This window comes from Phoca vitulina, unplaced genomic scaffold (genome assembly GCF_004348235.1).
Source record: "Phoca vitulina isolate PV1807 unplaced genomic scaffold, GSC_HSeal_1.0 scaffold13, whole genome shotgun sequence".
Classification (NCBI taxonomy): Eukaryota; Metazoa; Chordata; class Mammalia; order Carnivora; family Phocidae; genus Phoca; species Phoca vitulina.
In genome coordinates, this window is record NW_022589716.1 from 43,217,116 (window position 1) to 43,242,332 (window position 25,217).

At 47.6% G+C, this 25,217-nt stretch overlaps 1 protein-coding gene across 1 annotated transcript in view; it reads right to left on the bottom strand.

Moving 5' to 3' along the window:
* Window positions 1-25,217, bottom strand: part of FGD5 (FYVE, RhoGEF and PH domain containing 5) — a 121,592-nt gene that overhangs the window by 3,505 nt on the left and 92,870 nt on the right. The window contains exons 11-19 of the mRNA XM_032411996.1: window positions 21,133-21,204; window positions 20,029-20,097; window positions 15,789-15,872; window positions 14,720-14,799; window positions 12,449-12,548; window positions 11,996-12,133; window positions 11,402-11,531; window positions 10,464-10,594; window positions 4,592-4,720 (exon numbers count right to left, since the gene is read on the bottom strand). Of these exons, the coding sequence (XP_032267887.1) occupies window positions 4,592-4,720; window positions 10,464-10,594; window positions 11,402-11,531; window positions 11,996-12,133; window positions 12,449-12,548; window positions 14,720-14,799; window positions 15,789-15,872; window positions 20,029-20,097; window positions 21,133-21,204 (933 nt within the window). The remainder of the gene's footprint in view (window positions 1-4,591; window positions 4,721-10,463; window positions 10,595-11,401; window positions 11,532-11,995; window positions 12,134-12,448; window positions 12,549-14,719; window positions 14,800-15,788; window positions 15,873-20,028; window positions 20,098-21,132; window positions 21,205-25,217) is intronic.

Below are 25,217 nucleotides of genomic sequence, written 5' to 3' on the forward strand. Positions count from 1 at the left end.
GGGCAGAGCCAGAATTTGGACTCATGACCACCTTCTAACACTGCCTTCTTTCTGCTGACTTGATTAGTCAGAGACTCTGTTTTCCAGAATTATTCCAGATGATATCCCCAATACTCATTCCCCCACAGCCTATCCACGACGTCTCAATATGGAGCACGTAGGGTGTCTGTGCTATAAAGTTGCTAATACTGTGATGAGACCTACACAGAGAACATAAATGGATCTTAAAATCACAGTACTCAGTGGAAAAGGAGATTTTTGTATATAAACATATATTTACACATACATATTTATGTGAAAATACATGCTCATAAAATACAACTTTATGAAACCACACATAGACAAAGAGATAAAATTAGTTAAGCAATTAGTTAAGATATAATTAGCTAAGAAGGCTGTGGGAGGAGAAGGAGGAGGAGTTGAGGTTGTGTATAAAACGAAATCAACTTTCAAAGACCGCTGGATCAGGAAAAGCATCTAAACTCAGTATCGATTCATGATTAAAAAAAAAAAAACCCTCAGCAAACTAGAAGGGAACTTCCTTAATCTGAGGGCATCTATAAAATACCTACAGCTAACATCCTACTTAATAGTAAAATACTGAATGCTTTTCCTGTAAGATTGGGAACAAGGCAAGAGGGTGCTCGCTCCTACCAATTAAACTTAAAATTGCACTGGCGGTCCTAGTCATTGCATTAAGGCAAGAAGAAGAAAAAGTTCAGAAAAAGAAGAAGTTAAACTATCTGTGCTTGCAAAGGACTTGTTTTGATTGTAAAACAACTACTAGAACCAATAATTTAGCAAGGTCACGGGATAATCAATTTTTTTATATCTGTTTACAGCAAACAACTGAAAATAAACTCCATTCAAAATAGCATGCAGGGGCGCCTGGGTGGCTCAGTCGTTAAGCGTCTGCCTTCGGCTCAGGTCATGATCCCAGGGTCCTGGGATCGAGCCCCGCATCGGGCTCCCTGCTCAGTGGGAAGCCTGCTTCTCCCTCTCCCTCTCCCTCTGTCCCTGCTTGTGTTCCCTCTCTCGCTGTCTCTCTCTGTCAAAAAATAAATAAAATCTTTAAAAAAATAGCATGCAAAAAATAAAATAGGAATAAGGTTAACATAAATGCAAGAACAGAAGTATGAGACCTCTATACTAAAACTACAAAACATTAAAAGAAAAACTAAAGAACTAAATAAAGGAAGATTTATGCCATATTCATAGATTTGAAGATTCAATATTAAGATGCCAACTCTCCCCAAATTGATTCAACAATCTCTGTCATCATCTCAGGCTTTTGGGTAGAAATTGACAAGTTTATATGGAAACACAAAAGACCTAGAATACCCCAAACAATCTTTTAAAAAGAACAATGTTGAAGGGGCACCTGGGATATTCAATCAGGCATCAGACTGGTGACTCTGGCTCAGGTCAGTCATGATCTCATGGGTCATGGGACTGAGCCGTGTGTCAGTGGGAAGTCTGCTTGAGATTCTCTCCCTCTGCCCCTCCCCCCACTTCTGTACGCACATGCACACTCTCTAACAAACAAACAAATAAATAAATAAAAGAACAATGTTGGAGGCTTATACAGTCTGACTTCAAGACTTACTATAGAGTTCTAGTGATTAAGGCCGTAAGGTATTGGCATAAGATTTCGTAAATGTATCAGTGAAACAGAATAGAAAACTCAGAGATAGCCCCAAATGTATTTAGTCATTTGATTTTTTTAAATTTTTTTAAAGATTTCATTTATTTTTTGACAGAGAGTGAGATAGCGAGAGGGAACACAAGCAGGGGGAGTGGGAGAGAGAGAAGCAGGCTTCCCGCTGTGCAGGGAGCCCGATGCGGGGCTCACGACCTGAACCGAAGGCAGACGCTTAATGACTGAGCCACCCAGGTGCCCCTAGTCATTTGATATTTAACGAAGGCACCAAAATAATCCTATAGGGAAAAGAAAGTTTTTTTTTAAACAAGTGGTGGTGGAATAACTGGATATCCATATGGAAAAAAAATGAACCCCAACCCCTGTCTCATACCATACTCAAAATTAATTTCAGATAGACCTGAATGTAAAAACTAAAACATTCAAGTTTTCAGAAGCAAATACAGGGGAACAACTTTGTGACTTGCAGTAGACTAAAAGTTTCTTGTGAGATGAAAAGCAACAGCCATAAAGGAAAACAGTAATAAATTAGGTTTCATTTAAGTTAAAAACTTCTGTTCACCAAAAGAACAGAACAAATTCATTCATTAAGAAAATGCACAGGCAAGCCACAGACAGGGAGAGAATATTCACAAAACATTTATCTGACAAAAGACTGGTATCCAAGATATGTAAAGAATTCCTGTAACCCAGTAATAAGACAACTTACTTAAAAAAATATGCAAGAGATCTGAACAGACACTTCTCAAAGGGAAATACAGAAAGAGCCAATAAGCACATCAAACACATCATTAGTTACTAGGGAAATCTAAATTAAAACCACACTGAGATACTAGTAAATTAATGACTGACAATACCAAATGTTAACTAAGATGTGGAGCAACCAGAACTCTCACACTTACATACATTGTTGAGGGGACAATAAAATGGTAGACCACTTTGCGAAAGGGCTGTAATTTCTGATAAATCAAACATATACCTTCCTATGATCTAGAAATTCCAATCCTAGGTGTCTACCCAAGTGAAATAAAAACCTATTTTCATATAAAAACCTCTATACAAAAGTTTAAAGTGACTTTATTCATAATTACCAAAAACCAGAAACAACCCAAATGTCCTTCAACTGATGAAGGGAATAAACACATGGTGGTATGTTCACAACATGGAATACTACTCAGCCATAAAATGTCATGACATGTATTCAAAAACATGGGTGACTCTCAAACACCTCATGCTGAGTGGGAGAGGTCACATTTATATGTGATTTGATTTATATGAAGATTCTAAAAGAGGTAAAACTAATCTATGGTAGAAAAAATTCAGAACAGTGTGCTGCCTGTGGGGACAGGAATGAGGTGGGGATACCACAGCTAAACAACAGGGGTTCATGACAGTACACACAGTGAAAACTGGCTATCCATTTTATCAAACCTTTTTTCTTTGATGGAATTTGTGAGCTTAGTCCTATCACTTGCATGGTCTTATTAAGAAATTGTACTAGTTCAAAAAAAAAAAAAAAAAAAAAAGAAATTGTACTAGTTCTTTATGGAAAAAACCACTTTGGAAACATACTTAAAATCCACCTTTTAAAATCAACTTAGGGTGTCACTTCCAATGACAACCATTGCTCAGGACCTACAGAATGGACACTGAGAATGGGTTTTCCATTCTCAGACAGGATTCACCTCTTTGGTGGTTATTTAATTATCACTAGCCTTCATTCACCTAAGACAGAATTTCTTCCCAAAGAGTGGTCCATGGGATGGGAGAGTCCCATGAGACACTCCATGAGGAAGGGCCTGTGGTCAGGCCAGCTTGAGAAATCCCCTCATTCAGAGATCCATAACACATCTGGGTACATTACAGATTCTAAGAAGTACTCCTACTAACTGCCTACTCAGGGTCCCCTCAGAATCCATTGTTTAGAGAACCCCTGTGAGCATCCTGTGTAATACCTACTTTGGAAGATGCTGCCCTGGGCTGCAGGTGGGCATCACATCACATTTCAGTTTGTTCTGGAAAGATCAAAATTCTCCTCAGCTCCTCTGTGGGCATGTCAGTGAGGGCACTGGAGTCACTCAGGCCTACTGTGGGTCCCCCTCTGTCTGTCTGCGTCCCTGCCGGCCTCTGGGATTCCCTGAGGGACGGGCAGGCTGCAACCATCACAGCTACAGGTCTTTTGTAAGAGAACGTTTATGCCCCAAAAAGAAAGTGTCTTTTGCACCTTCGCCAGCATCTGGGGTCGGGGTAGAAGCGCCAGCCCTGTGCTGATGTGACCATCCTCCTGGGGTAAAACACACATGCTCAGCAGCTGGGCTCTTAAGTCCCGTTTTCGAAGTGGGTTTAGCCCGCGGAAGCCACCGGATGGTGGGGGCTAGACATGGAAATCTTTCAAACTATCACCCAGCGTCAGCCCGGGTCAGGACCAGACAGCCACCTGCTGTAGAACAGAGCCCGCACCCGGCTGCTCTGGAGGCAGGCTTCACTTCCAAGGCCGTCCAAGGCCCTCCTACATTTTATATGTAAAGGTAAGACGCTCTGTAAAAAGTATCAACTGAAGTTGTATTTAGTAGAAACACTACCACGAAACAGTGTAGTTCCCTGGAGTGCCTGGCTTGTGCTAGATGCCGGGCCTGTGACCTTCAAACACTCGGGTGCACAGGTCTGCAAGCTGTCCCGCCGTATCTCCACAGAGAACTGGTAAAGTCTTTCCACTTGGAACCTACACATGCTTGTGTCTTTGTAGCAACACTCAGCACATGGTACTGCTCGACACAGACTGGAGTGCTATGGGAACTGGAACCCGCATCCAGCCTCACACCGCCCTGCAGGCGATGGGGTGTTGTGCATACCCACGGGGACGTTCTGAGGCATGAGCTTAACCTGAGGGCCTTCACAGGTGAGAGGACAGAGAGCACGAACCACCACTACCTCACTGGCCATGTAGGTGTAGAGCACTTTGCCTTTGATGACAAACCAGAGCTTCTTCCAGTGCCTCTTGCCTTTCTTGCACCGGCTCAGATAGCCACTGATGGCGGAGCCCTCTCCCGAGGCGGCCACCTGACAGAAGAGAAGCAGAGTGGTCAGGGCACCAGGGGGTGGGCATGGTTCAGACGGAGCTAAAATGACAGTGCAAACCAGCTGGCAGAGTGTGTATACTGCTTTGAAATCTGAGACTCAGATGAGGTCTCAGGATACATCCAGCACCTCAAAAGCAGCACAACAGTACCAGGGATTAAGACAGGACTTACTGAGTGGACCCAGGAGACACACGAGTCAAAAACTGCCTTCAGGAGTGCTGCCCCAAGTGGTGTTTCAGATTCTTGGCTCCCTCTCCCCAACCCACAAGGCCCCATAATATGAAACTGCAAATATCTGGGGGAAAGGTTCTTCCTTCTAAAATTGATTCTTACAAGATTTAATACGTATTCTTCTCAACATTTTATTCAAAAAAAATAGAAAAGGAAGGAAACCTATGAGGCCAGCATTACTCTGATACCAAAACCAGATAGAGAAACCACTAAAAAAGAGAACCACAGGCTAAATATCTCTGATGAACATAGATGCAAAAACCCTCAACAGAATACTAGCAAGCTGAATCCAACAATACATTAAAAAAATCATTCACCACTATCAAACGGGATTTATTCCTGGGATGCAAGGGTGGTTTGATATTTGCAAATCAATCAACGTGGTACATCACATTAACAAAAGAAAGGATAAGAACCATATGGTCATTTCAATAGATGTAGAAACAGCATTTGACAAAGCACAACATCCATTCATGATAAAAACATTCAATAAAGTAGGTTTAGAGGGAACACACCTCAACATAATAAAGGCCATATATGAAAAATGCACAGCTAATATTATCCTAAATGCAGAAAAACTGAGAGCTTTTCCTCTACAGTCAGGAATAAGACAGGGGTGTCCACTCTCACCACTTTTATTCAATATAGCACTGGAAGTCCGAGCAACAGCAATCAGACAACAAAAAGAAAGAAGGGTGCCTGGCTGGCTTAGTCGGTGGAGCATGCGACTTTTGATCTTGGGGTCATGAGTTTGAGCCCCATGTTGGGTGTAGAGATTACTTAAAAAAAAGGCATCCAAAGGAAGGAAGAAGTAAAATTTTCGCTTTTTGCAGATGACATGATACTATATATAGAAAACCCAAAAGACCCCCAAGAACTGTTAGAACTGATAAACAAATTCAGTAAAGTCACAGGATACAAAATCAATGTACAGAAATCTGTTGCATTTCTATACACCAATAATGAAGCAGCAGGAGAAATTAAGGAATCAATCCCATTTACAACTGCACCAAAAACAATAAGATACCTAGGAATAAACCTAACCACAGAGGTGAAAGACCAATACTATGAGGACCTATAAAACCCTGATGAAAGAAACTGAAGATGGCACGAAGAGATGGAAAAACATTCCATGCTCATGGACTAGAAAAACAAATATTGTTAAAATATCTATACTACCTAAAGCAACCTACATATTTAATGCAGTCCCTATCAAAATACCACTAGCATATTTCACAGAGCTGGAACAAAACAATCCTAAAATTTGTGTGGAACCACAAAAGTCCCTATTTAGCCAAAGCAACCTTGAAAAGGAAAAGCAAAGCTGGAGGCATCACAATTCCAGACTTCAAGTTATATCACAAAGCTGTACTCATTAAAACAGTATGGTATTGGCACAAAAACAGATACAGAGATCGATGGAACAGAATAGAAAATGCAGAAATGGACCCACAACTATACGGTCAACTAATCTTGGACAAAGCAGGAAAGAATATCCAAGAGGAAAAGACTGTCTCTTCAACAAATGGTGTTGAGAGAACTGGAGAGCAACATGCAGAAGAATGAAACTAGACCACTTTCTTACATCATACACAAAAACAAATTCAATAATGGGTTAAAGACCTAAATGTGAGACCTGAAGCCATAAAAATCCCAGAGGAGAACACAGAGAGTAACTTCTTTGACATCAGCTACAGCAACTTCTTTCTAAATATGTCTCCTGAGGCAAGGGAAACAAATGCAAAAATAAATTATTGGGACTTCATCAAAATAAAAAGCTTCTGCACAGCAAAGGAAACAATCAACAAAACTAAAAGGCAACCTTTGGAATGGGAGAAGATAACTGCCAATGGCATATCTGATGAAGGGTTAGTTTACAAAATACATAAAGCCTTTATAAAACTCAACACCCAAAAAACAAATAATCCAATTAAAAAGTGGGCAGAAAACTTGAACAGCTATTTCTCCAAAGAAGACATCCAGATGGCCAACAGATACATGAAAAGATGTTTATCCTCACTTATCATCAGGGAAGTGCAAATCAACACTACAATGAAAAACCACTTGACACCTGTCAGAATGGCTAAAATCAACAACACAAGAAACAACAGGTGTTGGTGAGGATGTGGAGAAAGGAGAACCCTTCTGCACTGTTGGTGAGAATGCAAATTGGTACAGCCACTGTGGAAAATAATATGGAGGTTCCCCAGAAAGTTAAAATAACTAACCTACCATCTAGATCTAGCAATCACACTACTGGGTATTTACCCAAAGAATATTAAAACACTAATTCACAGGGATACATGTACCCCAATGTTTATAGCAGCATTACCGACAATAGCCAAGATATGGAAGCAGCCCAGGTGTCCACCAATTGATGAATGGATAAAGAAGATGTAATAAATATATACAGTGGAATATTACTCAGCCATGAAAAAGAATGAAATCTTGTCATTTGCAATGACATGGATGGAGCTAGACAGTATTATGCTAAGTGAAATAAGTCGGTCAAACAAAGACAAATACCATATGATTTCACTCATATGTGGAATTTAAGAAACAAAACAAATGAGTGAACGGGAAAAACAAGAGAGAAAAAACCAAGAAACATACTCTTAACTATAGAGAACACACTGATGGTTGCCAGAGGGGAGAGGGGTGGGGGATGGGTGAAATAGATGATGGGGATTAAGGAGGCCACTTGTGACGAGCACCGGGTGATGTATGAAGTGTTGAATCACTATATTGTGCACCTGAAACTAATAAACACTGTGTGTTAACTAACTGGAATTTAAATAAAAACTTGAAAAAATAAAAAAACCCACACATACATGCTCAAAAAAATAAACTTGATTCTTACACTTTTTAAATTTTTTAAATATTTTATTTATTTTACAGAGAGCACGTGAACACAAGTGGGGGGGCAGAGGTAGAGACAAAATCTCAAGCAGACTCCATGCTGAATGTAGAGCCTGATGTGGGCTCAATATGGGGCTCAATCTCACGATCCTGAGATCGTGACCTGAGCCAAAACCAAGAGTCAGAAGCTCAGCTGACTGAGCTACCTAGGTGCCCCTGATTTTTAAGCTTATCTCTTATATTTAAGGATGGATCCTCTTTGTAATGTTTACTTAAAAGGTTTTGTAATCTTCCTAATTGGGGGGGGTTTAATTCCTGTTGTTATTAGTAGAAGTAGGATTTGTCTGTTGCACAGTCTTTATGTGGGGGTTCAGAACACAATACAGGTTTGGAGAAATACCAGTCTGGGGTTCCAGCCCAGGTTCTCCCAGTTATTTGATGGGCAATGTGGGCAATTTACTTCTTCTAAGTCTTAGATTCCCTACGAGCAAAACTGGAGTCAATGACCTAAGAGAGGTACCTGACAGGTATAGTGCCTGGCCCACAGAACTGCTCAAAATACTAATCTTACTATTGGGGCAAGAAGGCCAGGTCTGGAAATAATTTCATCTGACTTTCCCATTTTGCAGATGGGGAAACTGACGCCTAGAGGAATGGAGGTTATCTACTGAAGGTCAAATCTCTACTTAGTTGAAGAGAGGGTAGAGAACTTGGATCTCCTGGCAAATACTCCGAAGGTCAATGAACTTCAATGCAGGGAAAGGAGGCCATCACCAGCCTGAGATTTTTTTTTTTTTTTTTAAAGATTTTATTTATTCATGAGAGAGAGAGAGAGAGAGAGAGGGAGAGAGAGAATGAGCGGGGGAAGGGCAGAGGCAGAGGGAGAAGCATGCTTCCCACTGACCAGGGAGCCCGACGTGGGGCTCGATCCCAGGACCCCAAGATCATGATCTGAGCCGAAGGCAGACGCTTAACGACTGAGCCCCCCACACACCCAGCCTGGACTGTTTTAAGAGGTACCAGGAAAGGAGCCTGTGTCCGCCACAGGTTCCAGGACTCCCAGCACCAGACACAGGCTTTCTCTCCCTGCACTTGCCCTGCCAGGGCAGCTCGCAGAGTGAGAAAGGCAGAGTGGACAGAGTATGTTGGGGGAAGCCGATTCTGACCTCCCTTTCTGGCACGTGATCGGAGAGGCAGCATTTCCGCAGACTTTGTCATGGGGAGCAGGGCTTATTGTTAAGGTGGAGCTCCTGCGGAAAAGGGACAGGGCAGCGGGTGACAGGTGGGGCACATTTCTCCTGGGGCTGCTGCAAATCCCACTAAGTGCAGTCTTTGCTAGGTAGTAAAAAGGTTGTCACTTTGAGCAAAAATTACCAAAGGGCTAGCTAGGACACCAGCATCAGAGACAGCTGGACTCTAGAAGGCTAAGAGCAGTGGTTCTCAAACTGTGTGCCCATGGAACACTCAGGTTCTGCCCAGCAGGAGTGAAAAGGTGATCTTTTCTCAATTGGTGGAAAGGGACTAGGTTAAATAAATGATGCTACAACCATACAACGTAAAAAGTATGAGATTTGTATGTGTGAACAAATGTGGAATGATAGCTAAGAGAAATTAAGTGTGAAGAGTGTATAGAAGATTCAGTACAATTTACCTTTTCAGTAAAAAAAAAAAAAAAAAAAAAGGATCAATGGATGTACATCTTTATTATGTATATGCATTAAAATTTCTGTAAGGATCCCTAAGAAACTTGATGGTGGTTACCTCTGGGAGTAGGTGGGACTGGAGGAGTTCGGGGAGGGAGAGAAACTCATGTTTCATCAGGTATTCTTTTGTGCTGTTTTGAAAAAAATTTTTTTTTTACCATGTATGTGTTATTCCCAAGATTTTTAATATGCAAAGGAATTAAGTAAATGAGTAGAACTGTACCCCTTTAAAATTTCCATACCCTAACACTTTTTGAAACCCTTGCCACCCACTACTCAATAATGAATATTAATGCAAAAACTTGGAAACAGCTGATCTTCTTTTGACAGCTTGTATATTCATGGGCACACATTTGTTTGTGGTTGTGACCAGAATATAGACATATAATCTGGCCCTCTTTGTAGGAAAGACTTGAATTTAAGCAATTCTGAGGCTTCCTGCAGACAGTCCCACATCCTCCAGGAGGCTCAGCACCCAAGGCCCTTTGGGACCCGCAGGCTGAAGTGGACAGCACAGCTCCGAGGGCCTGCTAGGGAGGGCTAAGCCGGGACTGTGGCTGTTTTAGTCAGAAGAACCCCAGTGATCTGTGCACTACCCATGGGGACCAGGTCTAGGCCATGGGACAGGAAAGAAAGTAAGGAGAAAAAAAGAAAGACTTGGAGGGGAGAGAGGGATGGGAAAGACTTCTAGCACCATCTACATTTCGGGTCCCGCCTTCTGCCACCAAGCAGGCATGTTCTCAGTCATGCCCAGGAGACAGGCCCTTGTTAGTGGTGAGTCAGTCCTTGTCACAAGAGTGTCTCCCATTGGGAATTCTCTTTGTCCTGAAGAGCTCAGCCAGGCTGGGGGAGGTCATACCCTGTCCACCGAGGAGGACCATGAACCTTCTAAATCCCTTGCCTCCCACATAGGCAGTCCACCTGCCTTACCTCGGTCAGGGCCGAAGGGACCTTCTTCTGTTTCTTGAAGGTCGAGGGGTTGATGCCGTGGAAGACAGATGAGAAGGCACTGCTCGAGAAGCGGGGGGAGGACAGGGGGAAGCTCATGCTCACGGGCCGCTCTGTAACCAAGACAAGCCACAGGGGATGGGAGGTGAGTGTCCACATGGACAGGCATGCTTCTTGCTTTGGAATGCCAATTCCTATAAAATTAGAGCTCTGGGTCCCTCCTGAGATGGGAATCAGCCTCATGAGGGGGATTAGGTGTGACCAGAAAGACAGGCACACTCCCTCTGATGACATGAAGGCCACGGGGGCCAAGAAGGAAGGCTTTTCCTGGGTGCTGGCTATCCCTTCTTCACCTGGGCTGTCCTCTGTGATGGCCTCAGGTGGCCCCACAGAGGAGAAATCTTTGGTTTTGGGCCCAGTATACACTTGCTGTCCCTCTGGCCCAACCCTGCTTGGGCAAAGCTTGTACCCTGAGCACAGTCTCTCAGGGGCCAGCTTGGCTTCCTCAGGATCCTCTATCACTCAAGGAGCCCTCAGCCCTTCCCTGATCCACAACTCCTCTGTTATCTGTCTTAAAATCCTTATCCTGGAAAGGTCCCATAGAACACAAGCCTACAGAACATTTTCAAAAAGAGGGTCACCATGGCAAAGTATACCTGAAGCACCACACCTGCCATCCCCCTCACAGAGAGGCACTGACCCAGCGTTTCCCAAGCTTAGCTGCCCACAGACCCTCCTGGGAGTGCCTATCCATTTCCCATGGAGCCAACATTTTGGGAAATGGTGCCCCAGGTATGAGTTTAAACCCTTATTTCCTCCTTCAGGGCTGCTTTTGTTCTGAACCTCCACAGGAATGTGGTTTCAGGCACAACCAGGGGCCAGCGAGAAGCCACCCGGAAGAACAGTGGTGCCCAGGTTACCTCTCATCAGGCCTGGGACATCCCCGCCCCTCTTCTTCAGCTCCCCATAGCAGCCGTCACAGACCTTGGCCATCCGGTCCTTGAGGTACTTCAGAGGGTACTTGTTTCTGGAACAGTTCCGGCACACAATCTGCAAGCCGGGTTGGGGACGTACGTCGGAACGGTTCTCACCCTCTGCACGTGCATGTGCATGTGCACGTGCAGAGGACCAGCATCTTCTCCCCTCTGCTGACTCACCCCCCACCTCTCCAGGTACTGTTCTGAGCACAGGACTGTGCCAGGTCCCCCTGCTTTTCCATCGTGGAGACACAGAGTTTCTGTGCAAGTGTCTATCAGTTTTTCTGATGAGCCCTTAACCAGGACATGATACTTTTTCTCCAAAGACAATAACCACGTGCGCTATGATTTTCTTTTGGGAATGCAGTGGTGGAACGGAATGGGATTTGGAGCCCTGGTTTGAGGCTATCAGTAAAATGGGGCCTCATAAGGTTAATGTGAAAACACCCTGCCCTGAGCCCAACAGTAACTGCTGGATGCCCGAGTGCCCACCCCACACGACCCTAAGTTCACACTCACCCAGATGAGGTGACTCACCTTGCCACAGGCGTGGCAGTGGTGACGCCTCAGGGTGAGGGAGAAGTCGCAGCCACAGTTCATGCACATCATAACATGTGTGACGGGCACCAGAGTGGGGGGCCTCTCCCCCAGGCTGACCCCCAGCCTCTCCCGTATCTGGAGCAATGGAATGGGGTGAGCGGTGTGGTCAGGAGATGGCTAGATGGGTGCCCTCTTTCCTGTACAGGGTGTGGGATGGATTCTAATTCTACAACCCCCTCCACCCCATGGCATCCTCTAGGATGCTAACCTCGGGTCAGAAACAGAGCCAACTGGAGGTGCTGTACTTGGGCCTGGCCATGGGGGAGCTGGTGGGAGGGCTGGGAGGAGGAGCCCGATGGAAGGAGCTGAGAGTCCTTCTGGATGTGTGGGTGCCCAGGGAAACCCAGGGCTGTGAGGCCACTGTCGGGTGGGTGTCAGGGCCCCACTCACCTCCACACTGTGGTGAAAGGCAGCCAGGGCCTGGGCCTTGTAATCCTCAGGGAGGGCTCTGCTCAGACAGCTGTGCCACTCGTCCCGCTCTGCGCAGGAGCTGCGGGCGCAACGTGGCGTGAGCAAGGCATGCAGCATGCACAGCGGCTCGGCCTCTGCTTCTCAGTGTAGATCAAGTCCCCCCACCTTTCCCCTGGCGGGGCCTCTCGGTGTCTGAGATCCCACCAAGCACCGGCCGGCCGCCAGACCAGCCTAGCATTGTACCTCGGCGCCTCCATCTACTAGCAGGGCAGCCAGGGCAAGAAAGCCGTCCTCTGGGCCTGCTTCTTTCCCTGCAACACGGGACTCTCAACGCTATCCCTCTAGCTACCAGAGCTGCTGTGGGGAGGAAATGACGTGTGGGTTTGTTAATGGCAAAGCACTGTGCAGAAGCAAAGGGCATTAGGGAGGTGCAGAGGGCCCCACCCTTAGGAGGGACGGGGCGGGGGGGGGGGGGGGGGGGGGGGGGGCGGGGGACACGGGGGGGGGGGGGGGGGGCGGGGTGCAGAGGGCTGTGTACACGGGGAGGGGAGGGGCAGGCGAAGATGGGAAAGTTCAACGTCCCTGTTGCCGCCCCATCTTCCTCCTCATTTTCCCACATAGTTTCCCAGACACTCCCTCACCCAACAAGTTGGCTTCCCAAATCCCCATTCTGCACCGTGCCCTGCAGGGTTTTCTAAGTGGTGAGTGCGGTTCCAAGAGATAGCGGGGTGAAAATTCTCCCAGGGCCCACTAGGTGTCGCTCCCACCCTGAGTAAGAGTGTGGCCTGCCCCAGGAAAGCCCGGAGAAGGGACCAGGTTGGCCTGGGAGGGAGGTGGGGGTAGGGGGGAATGGACAACCAGATGCCATGTCCCTGAAGGGAAATGTATGGGTCCGCCTGTCTCCTGGAAGCTTCAGCATGAGTATCTGGGTGTGCAGGAAGGTGACCGGCCTGTCAGTGACAGTGGCTCCTCGAGGCCACTGGCCAAAGGGCAGTGCTCCTGCCTAGCAGAGATGGGCAGCCTCATCTGAAGGGCTGAGTGTGGCCTGTCACCATCCCCACCTCACAGCTGGACATATAGAAACCATACCCCGGGCCGTCTCAGGCCCCTGACTTTACCTAGAGATGAGGATTGAAAAGATGCCATGGAACCCCATCTAGGCATCACCTCCTCCACGAAGCCTTCCCTCACTTCCCCAGATGGGTGGTCACTCCTTGGAATTTTCAAGGTTTCTTCTACCCACTCGGCAGTAGACAGTAGTGGATAAGAGCTCTGGGTCACACAGTCCTGCATTTGAGCCCCAGTTCCTCCTCACATGGCCATGTGACTCCTCTCTAGGCCTCAACTCCCCATGCATGGGAGAAGTCTCAAGCCCCCCAGCCAAGGGTGGGGATGGGGTCAGAGGAGGCGCCTATTGTATGTTACTCTTGTCATCAACACTTTCAACTCCTACAGCAGTTATGCTCTGTATCATGACCGATAGGGAACTCTCCCGCCCTTAATGTAGGCTTCCCCCGAGCACAGCAAGGTTTCACTCTTGTGTCCTCAGCACAGGACCTGGCACTGAGCAGTGGCTAATAAATGCTGAAGGAGTAAATGCAACTGCGTGAGAATGTGTCAGTGTGTGCGCATCCTGTGCCGGCCCAGGAACCACCACCCCACCCAAAGGGCACTGCTGCCACCCCCAGGTCATGTACCAGCTGAGAGCGGAGGCAGACACCCATGTCTTGGGGACCCTGTCCCAGCCCCCACAGGGGCCACATCTCCCTGGTTTCTGAGCCCAGGGAGCTCGAGCTGGCCTGGCCCTGAAAGAGGGAGAGGGGGAAGCTCTTTTGCTGCCTAGAGTAAGCGAGGCGGGATCCCTGGGTAGCCGAAGGCCTGGGGAAAACACACACTTCTGATAGAGAGGCCACACCCCTGAACCAGGGAAAGGCAAATGACGAATGCTCACTCATTCACTCTCCGGATATGAAAGCCTAAAAGCAGACCACTTTATGAACTAAAGTGCACAATGCATTTTTTACTCGCCTTAACCTCTTGCATTGCTGTAAAGACCCAATAATTCGTAGACTTTTACAAGCACGAGATATTGTTGTTATATTTAAATGACAGGCTCTAGAAAATAAGTCCCTTAACCCAAAATAATACCAAAATAGAAGTGACACATCCAGGTTATTATTCCAACCTTTAACACCTGCAAAATCCTGCCCCTTTATCCCTCAGACCCTCCCTCTACCCACCTCCCCATACCTCGCAGATAGAGTCAGGCAGGACTGGGAAGTCTCGATCTTTAGAGCATAGGGCACTTTCTCCATCACAGGACGACTGACCTAGAAAACCAAGAGCAGACTGTCAGGGTGGGGGCAGGGAGGGGCAAGCACAGACCCGCCTCCTCTGGTCCTGACACAGTGGCTCCAACTCTGGTCTGTGGGCACCTGTCCACCCCTAGGAAGGTGGGTATGTGCCCTAAAGGGCTAGAAGCAGGCTCTGTGCAGGTATCTGCATACTTTGTTCATAGCAGCATTATTCATTGTAGCCAAGAGGTGAAAGGAACTCGTGTCCATCCATGAACAAATGGAAAAAAAAATGTGGTCTATATGTACAATGGAATATCATTAAGCCATAAAACGGAAGGACATTCTGACACAAGTTGCACATGGATGCACCTTGAGGACATCCTGCTAACTGAAATAGGCCAGTCACAAAAAGACAAATACTGTATGATTCTATTTACATGAATTATCTAGAGCAAATTCCTAGAGACAAAAAGTAGGATAGTGGATGCCAGGGGTTGGGGGCTGGAGGAATGGGGAGTTAGGAATGGGGCTAGAGTTTCATCTGGGGATGATACAAAAGTTCTAGAAATGAATGGTGGTGATGGTAGCACAGTAGTGTGAATATACTTAATGTCGCTGAACTGTATACTTAAAAATGGTTAAAATGGTAAATTTATGTTATGTATATTTTACCACAATTTAAAAACCTTTACTGAACACCCACTTATTTCCTCCCTCCAAATGTGTCCTTATGTGTTTTCCTCTTTTTAGGATGCCCTTCCCTTTCCCCTTTCCCATCTGTCCAAATATTATGTACCCTAAAGAATTCCGCTGCCTTCCTTTGGGAAGTCCTCCTTCTCTCTCTCCACACTCCCTGGACTACCTCCAGTACAATCCTGCTATAACCCACAGTGTAACGCTGTTTCCTCAGGGCTGCCTCTTCCTGCTGGTCTATGTGCTCCTAGAAGTGGGGATGCCGTCTTTCCTCCCCTGAGGTCTCCCTCGGCCCACCCACCCCAGGGTGCCTGGCACCAGGCATTTACCTTCATGCTGGCCACTGACAATGTGTTCTTCAGCCGGTATTTCCCGTCCTTCTGGGGATACGTATACAAGAGCACATCGCTCATCTGGGGAGAAGGAAACCCCATCAGACGTGAAGGCTGTAGGGTGTCTGTCCCGGAGGATCACTGAGCTCTGGAGAGCACGGGCATCTTGCATTCCCCAGTGACCCTCACAGGAGAGCAAAACCACTCTGAGCAAACACATGAGTCCCTTCCTTTAAATTCCACTCCGAGGTCGATAGTTAAGAGGAATAAATGCAGATGTCCACAAAAGGTCAAGTACAGGAATGTTCATAGAGGCTTTATTCATAACAGCCAAACAGTGGAACCACCCCAAATGTCTAATCAACAGGTGAATGGATAAATGAACTACAGTACATCCATACTGTGGAGAACTACATAGCAACCAAAAGGAACTGATGGTCCACATAATAGCATGGACAAATCTCAAAAACATGCTAAGTGAAAGAAGTCAGGCACAGAGGGGTACACACTGCTTCATAACATTTATATGGGCAAAACTAATCTGTAGTGACGGAAATTAGGCCCGTGGCTGCTTGGGGCAGGGGAGAGGGAAAGTGAGTGCTAAGGGGCCCAGGGGAACTTTCGGGGGGGATGGTCTAGAAATATTCTATATCTTGACCCAGGTGGTGGTTACACAATGACACATATTAGTCAATATGCAGGTACGCACACTTAAGATTGATATATTTTACTCTACAAATGAAACTGTCCTAAAGTATAGTTAAGGAAGGGAGAGAGGAGGGGGGAGAGGAAGCTCCTTGATAGCGAGCTGATGGGTCCTGGTCACTGGTGTATCTCCAGTGACCACAGCAGGTCCTCCATATTTGTTGAATGAACAACTGAAGGTCCTTGCCCCCATCTGGGGCAAATGGGAAGAAAGTGAAAGTCACCTCACCTCTGTAGGGGAGCGTGTTTCTGTTTGGCTAAAAGGTTTATAGTCTGAAAAGACGATGTCAATCCTCACCCTGCTCTGTAGCGTGCAACTGTGGGTGGACAAGTTGGCTCCCTCTCTGAGCCTCAGCTTCCTCCCTGCAAAGCAGGGGGGCATTGCCACCCCTACCTCATTATGGACACTGAGAAAGAATGGCCCCCAGTGAGCCCACCCAACGTGGGAGCCAGCGTAAGCTAGGGGTGTTGTGAAGACTGAACAGGACTAGGCATCTAAGGGGCTAAAACAGAGCAAGAACTCAGGATTAGCATTTCCTGCCCCCATAGAGAGTCTGCTGAGGGAACAGAATAGACGAGGCTTCTTGCCACCAGCTCTTAGGATCCCAGCATCACAGCCAGAGCAGTGTGGGAGACCTTGCCTGGACCCAGAGCTGCTGGTGAGCTCAGGCAAACCCTTCCTCTCTCTGGACCTCACTGTCTCTAATCAGAGTTGGAGGAGACCAGGGGCCAGCAAACTTTTTAATAAAGGGCTAGATAGTAAATATTCAAGTCTTTGCGGGTCATAGAGTCTCTGTCACAACGATTCAACTCAGCCACTGTAGTCTAAAAGCATTCACAGACCATCCATGAACTGTGTTCCAATAGACCTTTATTAACAAAAACAGGTGGCAGACTGACCCACAGGTCAGAGGAACCTTCAAAGCCCCTTCCAGCTCTGCCCTTCTAATAATGACAAGACTCACTCTGTGCCAGGGGCTGAGCTCAGCACCCTGATTTCAGTTCAGCCCCCAACAATCCCATCAGGCAGGCTCTACCATTATCATCCTCATTTCATGGAGGGAGAAACTGAGGCACAGAGAGCCCTGACAACCTGCCCAAGGTTACAAAGCTTGTAAGTGGCAGAGGCAGGGTCATATGTAAATGAATGCGCCTCCAGTGTGTTCAGGTGTGGTGTGTTGGAGGTGGTCACACGGTGAGTCCTGGCCCCATCTGGGGACAGTGACCAAACCTGGGCACAGAGCCTGGCTCATAAGCCTGCCCACCCTGGGGAACTGGCTCATGTCACTCATCAGAGCAGCCCCAGCCTTTGTGTGGCTGCCCCTCAAGCACCTGCTGCCATGGCAACTGCCATTAGCACCCTGGGGTTTTATGAGTGGTCAGGACCAGGCTGCCTCCCACTGCCCAGAGTTCTCCTTTCCTCTTCAAAGCGGGTGTTTTACAGCCTGATTTGGAGGAAGATAGAGGAATTCTTCGTGGAGGAGTGAAGGGGAATCTCTCACAATAATAAGCCTCCAGTGCGGAGCCCCACCTACCACCTGGAGCCATGGTGGGAACCTCTCTGTAGCATTACCAAAACCCCTGTGCAGGTGGGCAGATGCCCTGACTTTGTTCTACAGTTACAATTATTTTATGAAACTGGCACCTTATGGGGAAGAAAAAGTCTTAAGTGTGTTCATCATGGGTCTTCCTGGCTCAAGAACCTATCTTCCTCCCACCTCTTTCTCCAGGGGAAATTTATGAAGGTCCTGTGCTAAGACAGAGCAAAGAACGGGACCCAGGTTCAGCCTGCGGGGAGCTATGGCCTAATAATAACAAGGGAATAAGAGAGACCCAGGCCTAGCATCGAGATGCCTGAGGGAGAAGCTATGATGAAGGGCCAGTCAGATGCTGGAGGGCATGTGAGGGAGGGGAGGAGGGAAAGAAGGACAGACGCTGTGTGTTCCCTGGCTGTCTGGGTCCCTGTGAGAGGCACAGGCACGAGCAGGGCCTGGCCAGAGGAGGTGGCCAGATGGGGAATGGCTAGGGGACCAGCACGGAGCTCCCTCTGTTCCAGCTGGGGCTTCACTCCCTTCCCCCACTGGCAGGAGGGACTATTACCCCACTGTAAAGAGAAGGGCAATGACAGATGTGCCATGGGCCTCAGAGCCAGTAAGTGTCAGAACTGGGATGTGAATCCAGTTTGATTCCAAAGCTCATGCTCCTTTTTCACCATCCCGGACCTTCATTTTTCATTCTCAGAGGACACGGTCATGGGCTCCAACTCTCCCCAGGGCTGTGCGGGCGCAGAGGGAGGACCTGTGTCCCCTACGGCAATTGTCAGAGGGAAGGGAGGACACTTACCAAATAAGCGGCTTCTATGTGCCTCATTTAATTCCCCAAACCGCCCAGTATTCCTACTTTCCTCCTGGGAAACCGGAGGCTCAGACATGTCTGTGACTTGTCTAAGGGTTACATAGGGGCTAAGTGTTGGGTTAGGATCTAACCTGCTCACTCCGGCTCATGACCACATAGATATCCCTAAATTCAAGGGTATGATTTCTTCTCAATAGAAGGAGTTTTCGAATTTTTAGACTAACATGGAACAAAGGACAGCTTCCCCCAGACTCTCTTTGCTCTTCTTTTTTGCTCCCGTGGCCCTGAGATTACACACCATTCTCATAACTCGATATTTACATTTGACACTGAAGGTTGAGGGTACAGCATGAGGCTGTTATCTCTTTGTTTCCAGTGCCCAGCACACCAGAGGTGCTCACTAAATGTCTGAAACAGGTTCTTAGACACTTGGAGCCTGTTTACTGTTACTTTGCACACAGCTCTTAACAAAGTGTAAGGAGGCTGTTGGGGCAGCCATGACTGAGAGTAATAAAAAAAAAGAAAGCTAAAATAGTGAAGAACAGAGAGAAAATTATACACAGCAGGTAGGAGAACTTAAAAGGCAAAACAACTTGGAGTTGTAGGACTGGGGCAAATTGCCGCTTGTAGCTCAACAGCCACAGAGGTTGATGTTATCAAGTGACAGGCCTGGCCATTCCCTGGTGCTCCAGAATGTGGCTGTAAAGCATCAGAAATGTTACATTGTACTCTGTCTTGTGCACAGTGGAGAAAATGCTACACTGGGGTCACAACCCTGGTTCCCTCCTGAGCCTCTGCCTCCAGCCTGCTGGGAGATGGAGCCAAGGAAACTCCCCTTCTGGATCTCAGTCTTCTCATGCGTTAGATAAGGCAGTCAAACAGTTATTTCCAGGATAAGAAATTCCCAGGGTTAGGATGTTTCAGATGGGGACACAGGTAATTCAATTTCGGCAAAATTCCATTCAAAATCCCTCAAATAATGCAGGAAGGGTTGTGGTTGGTAAGGGTTAAGCTCTCAGCTCTCTGGAAAGCTCAGCTCTGTAGAATGATCCTCATCCTAAATATTCGGCTCTGTTCTAGCACCCACCCCTCCCTTCCAGTTGTCTTTGAATAATGACCCTAGAAAACTTCACAGAATTTGACAGTCCTGGGGCTGGGCTGGGGGCCAGGTACTTACCAGGAACAGGTGCCGGGGGCGTCTGCTTTTCCCTGTTACTTTCATCAGTGTCCCCTCCTTCAGAAACTCCTGTGGGGAGAGAAGCAGACCTGGGGGGTTAGGCTGATGCCTGCTGCCATCCTAAGGAAGGGTGGGGAAAAGGCCCTGAGTGGGAAACCTAAGTTACGATGCCTCTCAAAGTGAATTCATGGGTGAATTCCCAGCTTTAGGGAGATGCCCATGTTTGCCACACAGACAGGAGGCTCTGCTTCGTAGGAGCACCCCACCTTGACTTATTCCAAGCCCCAGACACTATTCTGGTCTCCAAGTGGTCCAGACAGGGACTCTTCCCCTGGTTTGCTGCCATGAGGAGACCTTCAGAACGGAGCCTCTGAAGGTCTGCTAAAACAGCTGAAGACCTGTGAACAGTTGCTACAAGCTCCATAATTCTGGAGAATGTTTAAAATAGATGTTTAAAGTTACTTAAGAATAAATAAAATAGATGTTTAATAAATATTTACTAACCTGACGACCCAGGACCAAAACACTGTGTGATTTTACAGAATCTCAGACCAGTGAGATCCCTGCTAATTTTGAGTAAATTATCCTGAGCACAACCTCTCATTTCTTTGTCTCTTGTCCTTCATGGACCATAGCAGGTAACAAACACATTTTTGACTATTTTTGAGCTGAATTTTATGTTTTCCATTTGGAAGCTTAAAAGTGGGTAAATTTGTCTCTTGAAAAATGTTATTTTTAAGATGCTTTGTTGGGGCTCTTGAGAGATGGTTTTCCTGATTTCCCAGCAACGCTGGGCTAAACTAAAAATAAAAATAATCGGCGTCTCTTCTTCTCAGAGGTGAAAAGAACCACAGGGGACACTGAACCCAAATGGCACTGTTTCTTTAAAGGTCCTGAAAGTGGAAAACCCCAGGGGAGGCAGCCCATGGGCCTTGTGAGCCCAGCAGAGCCCGCGCCCTGCCCTCCCTCCCTCTGCGGGTAAACAGCACCTGCAGCCAGGCCTGTCTGGGACCAGCCCAGCTGAACAATGGGTCTTATCAGAGCCTCACCCGCCTGCCTACCAGGCCGCCCTCTGTCCCTGCCCATGGCGGCAGTGGCACTCACCCTTCCTGGCTGGAGGAGATCCCCTTGGCCCCGAACGCTGTGCTCAATGTGGACCAACTTCTGCAGGTTTTCCTATGGGTGGGAGCAGAGCGAGAGGGAAATGGTCAGGACCCCTTCAAGGGCATTGCTTCTACTTCAGAGGAGGAAAACAGAACCCAGAAGGGCCTTGCCCAAAATCTGACCTCCTGTCAGTGGCAAGACTGGGACCTGAGCTTGGGTCTGCTGGATGCCAGACATGTGGGCTGCCTATACTCAGGCTAGTTCCCCTGGGCCTGGGATCTGACATCGCCATCTTCTGCGTGCCATGGGGAAAGTCACTTGCTCTTGCTGTGCTATCCGATACCCATATACATCTCCAGGCCATGGCTCCTACTCTAAATCTGTGTGCCCCATAAGGTCTGGTGCATCTAGACTTCACTAGCCCAGAGGAGAGAGATGACCAAGACCAGATTGTCTCTCTGGGCTTACAGCCCAGGGTCGGGCCTCTGAGGGAGAGTAATCGAGAAAATGTTCCACCTGGGGAAGAAACAGATCTGTGCTCCTTGAAGAAAAAGAAGTGTGCCTGGAAACTCCTGTTGGCTCTCACTGGGTTACATATAATATGCAGTGACACGCCTCCCTTCCCTCCGTACAGCACCCCATTATGCTAGAAATAACAAGTGCCTCACCCATGGGGTGGGCGCCCCCTGAACCTTATGCAGGGTCAGGTTCTAAAGTCAATTAGCAAGGTGAAAATTGTGTGTAGGGAAATTGTCTTGAAAAGGCTTTTACCGCGTCCATAGTTTTGGACACAAAATCCTGCACATCAGAAATGTGTAATAGTTGTTCCATTTCCACTCGTGACAGAGAACAGTGCCCCTAGCCTAATAATGAGGACAAGGTAATCCACAGAGCCCTGACTCCTCTTCCATCTACTAGAGAGCTGAAGTCCCAAGGCAACCCCACCGGACCCGAATCCGGGAGACTGACAGGCGCCTTCACAGCGACATGAGACACGTGCACTGTTGTAACACCCAGGAGGCAGGGGCGGCCACAGAAAGGAGGATGAGAAGAAAGCAACTGAAATGTTAATGGATTCTGGAAGGTCGGGTGTGGGCTGGTGGGACAGTTTAGAATAACAGAGAGCCCCAGACTCGAGGCACATCTGCAGTCACTTGCAAGCTCTTCTTTTCTAGCAGCTCCCAGCAGGTGCTCACAAGGAAGACTAGAGGCAGGGCAGGGGGCCAGAAAGAACCCCCCTTGGTGGTGAAGGCATGCAGGCTACCACTGGGGGGGGGCGGCAAAAAATCCTGCCAACTTCCCCAGCCCCCTCTCTTGTACAAACCCCTCACCCCTGGGAGAGGCCAAGAAATCCCCTCCCAGAGGACAGGCGAAGTGCCACTCACTACTCCTGGGGAAAGGGCAGAAGCAAAAGCTGTCTTCCCTGAGGAGAGGGGAGGCAGCCCATTGGGCCCAGGATTGTGCACTCGTACAAAGCAGAAACCTGTCCAAGACCTGCCACAGCTACAAGGCAGTGTTTGGCTACCATGCAGAGGAGGGGCAGGAAAGAGAGAAAGCCTGGCTTGCAGGCCCTGCTGAAGACTGAGGCTTGTCCCGGAGAGCAGAGACTTGGGAGCGTAGTAGTGCGTAACAGGAAAGAGCAGTCTACCTCTGAGAAGGGGCAAGGGCATGGAGACAGGCCCCTTCTGGGGTGCAGGGATTGCTAAAAGCTGCGGCAGAAGGGGGAGAAGGAAAATGAGAAAAACTCTCTGGCATCTCAGGCCCCACAAACAGTACTAGGTAATAGCAGCCCCCTTCTGGACGAGTGTGAAGTCTGGGGGGCTCTGAGGGTGACATAACAATAACAAAACCCAAACCCAACTCAACTACTGACTGGACTGACCCAACCCCCACCCCTTACACCCCTTACATGAACGGCATGATCAAAACCAGGCGCTCCCACTTCTGGGGTAGATACTGTTTCCCTCAGTCTCCATAATTCCTCCAACACATAATGCCAGCTTCAATCAAACATTGTGAGAAACACAAAAAGCAAGAAAGAACCCCAACTCATTTTCAGGAAATAAAGCTTTCAACAAAACCAGACGGAGAGGTGACACAAATGTTATTAGAACCATCAGACAGGGACTTTAGAGCAACTCTGACTGTTCTAAAAAATAAAATCTGTTCAGAAAGGATGGTGGTGGCCAGGGGCGGGGAGGGGAGGGGCTTAGCATTTAATGGGGACAGTTTCAGTTGGGGACAGTGAAAAAGTTCTAAAGGTGGATGGTGGTGACGGTCACACAACAATGTCAACGTACATAATGCTGATGAACTGTGCACTTAAAAATGATTAAGATGGTCAATTTTATGTTACATATATTGTACCTCAATAAAATTTTTTTTTAAAGTCTATTAAAAAAAAGACAGTGAAAATCGGAGAGCCCAGACTTACACCTGTCCCCTCACTCTGTTCTGGAGGGAGACAGCTTACTTTCATGCTATGGGGAAGAGGACAGTCAATGGCTAATTTGATCAAAAGCCTCGAAACCCTGACCTTGCAACCAGATGTGGGATTTTTCTCCTAGGGAATCTGAGGTTTGGTCTGAGTAACTGCAGTTAGAAGCAAGGTGCATCCACTCTCTGATCCAACCTGTGACCAGTCCCTGATGGAGTTCCCAGTGCTCACAAACCTGGGAGCAACTCTAAACCTCCATGCCTACATTTCATGACATTCCTCATGGCTGGGTAAAGAAAGAAAAAGACAGACCCAAATGTGGGAAAGAGAAAAATGGTCCCTATGGTCATTCATGTGTGTCACGCAAGAGAGGAGCAGGTGCGGCGTGCATGGGCATGTGCACGTGTTTTCATGCAAGAATGTGTGTGAGGTTGCAGGTCTGAACCTGTGAGTGATGTGTGCAGGCATGTCCAGCCTGGTGGCTAAGAAAGGCTCACGTTCAAACCCAGCTCCCACGCTGAGAGCTGAGTGATCCTGGGTGAAGCAACTCGTCTCTCCAGGCCTCAGTCTCCTTGCTTGTGACACTGGGCTGATAACAGTTCCCCTGAGGATTAGAGGAGAACGTCGGGCACGATCCCCTGCTCAGCAGAGGCAGCTGTGGTCACCGTGAGTAGGATGCCACACGGGCATCTGCCATAGCTTTTCCTGCAAAGCTAATGAGGATGACTTCTCTCACTTCTAAGACTTTCCCATCCCGTCTTCCACACTGCTCCCATTTATTCCTTGTCCTCCATCAAAATGTGAGGATCACGGCAGAGGAGGGGCTACCTGGGCCTCAGCTCTTAGAGTCAGACTTCCCAAAGCTTCTCCTATCACCTAACAGTTTTCCATTAACAGGTTGTTCAATGGATTTATAGTTTGGCTTGGCTGTCAGTACTTTATTCTAGTGAGTTTATTAGTGGCATTTCAGACCAGGTGTCAGGTAGGTATGTGGGTCCCATTTCAGGGTGGTGGGATCTGGCTCTTCCTAGAAATCATATCTCCAGCTTAGCTACCTTTGTGGGGAGTTATGGCAATGGTTTGATATGAGCATAAAACCTACGTGAATGCTGCCACCTCCAGGAAGTTTTCCCTGGTTCTCACAACCAATAAGTACTGCCCAGATTCTACTGAACACAACGTGGAGACATAGAAGGCTTTGTAAAATGGGGGCATGGCACCATCAGACACATTTTAACAGGATCACTCTGAATGGAATGGTAGGGTTGGGAGGTGATGAGGCCTGAGGTGTGTAGTGGCCATGGGGAAGGAGAGGCAGAGCCCCAGCCTTGCCCTTTAGCCACTCAAGCCACTGAGATCTGCCCTGGCATTGGGTTTATCTGGACCTGCCTGTCCATGGCCCAGGCAGAGTCCAGTCCCGATCCCAGCAGGCATGCAGTAGGGGCTGATAATCCAGAACCGGCCTGTGCCAGGCACAGCATCCAGCCCCACACTTGGAGAAAGCTGGGGGAGGGGGTTGGGGTTCTGTGTGACTGTCCCTGCATATGACCTACCAGGGCATATGACCTCAGGGGGTGTGTAGGGGTTGGGGTGCCAGCATTGCTAGAATGAATGAGTGACATGGAGAGGTAGCTGGAGAGAGAGCTAG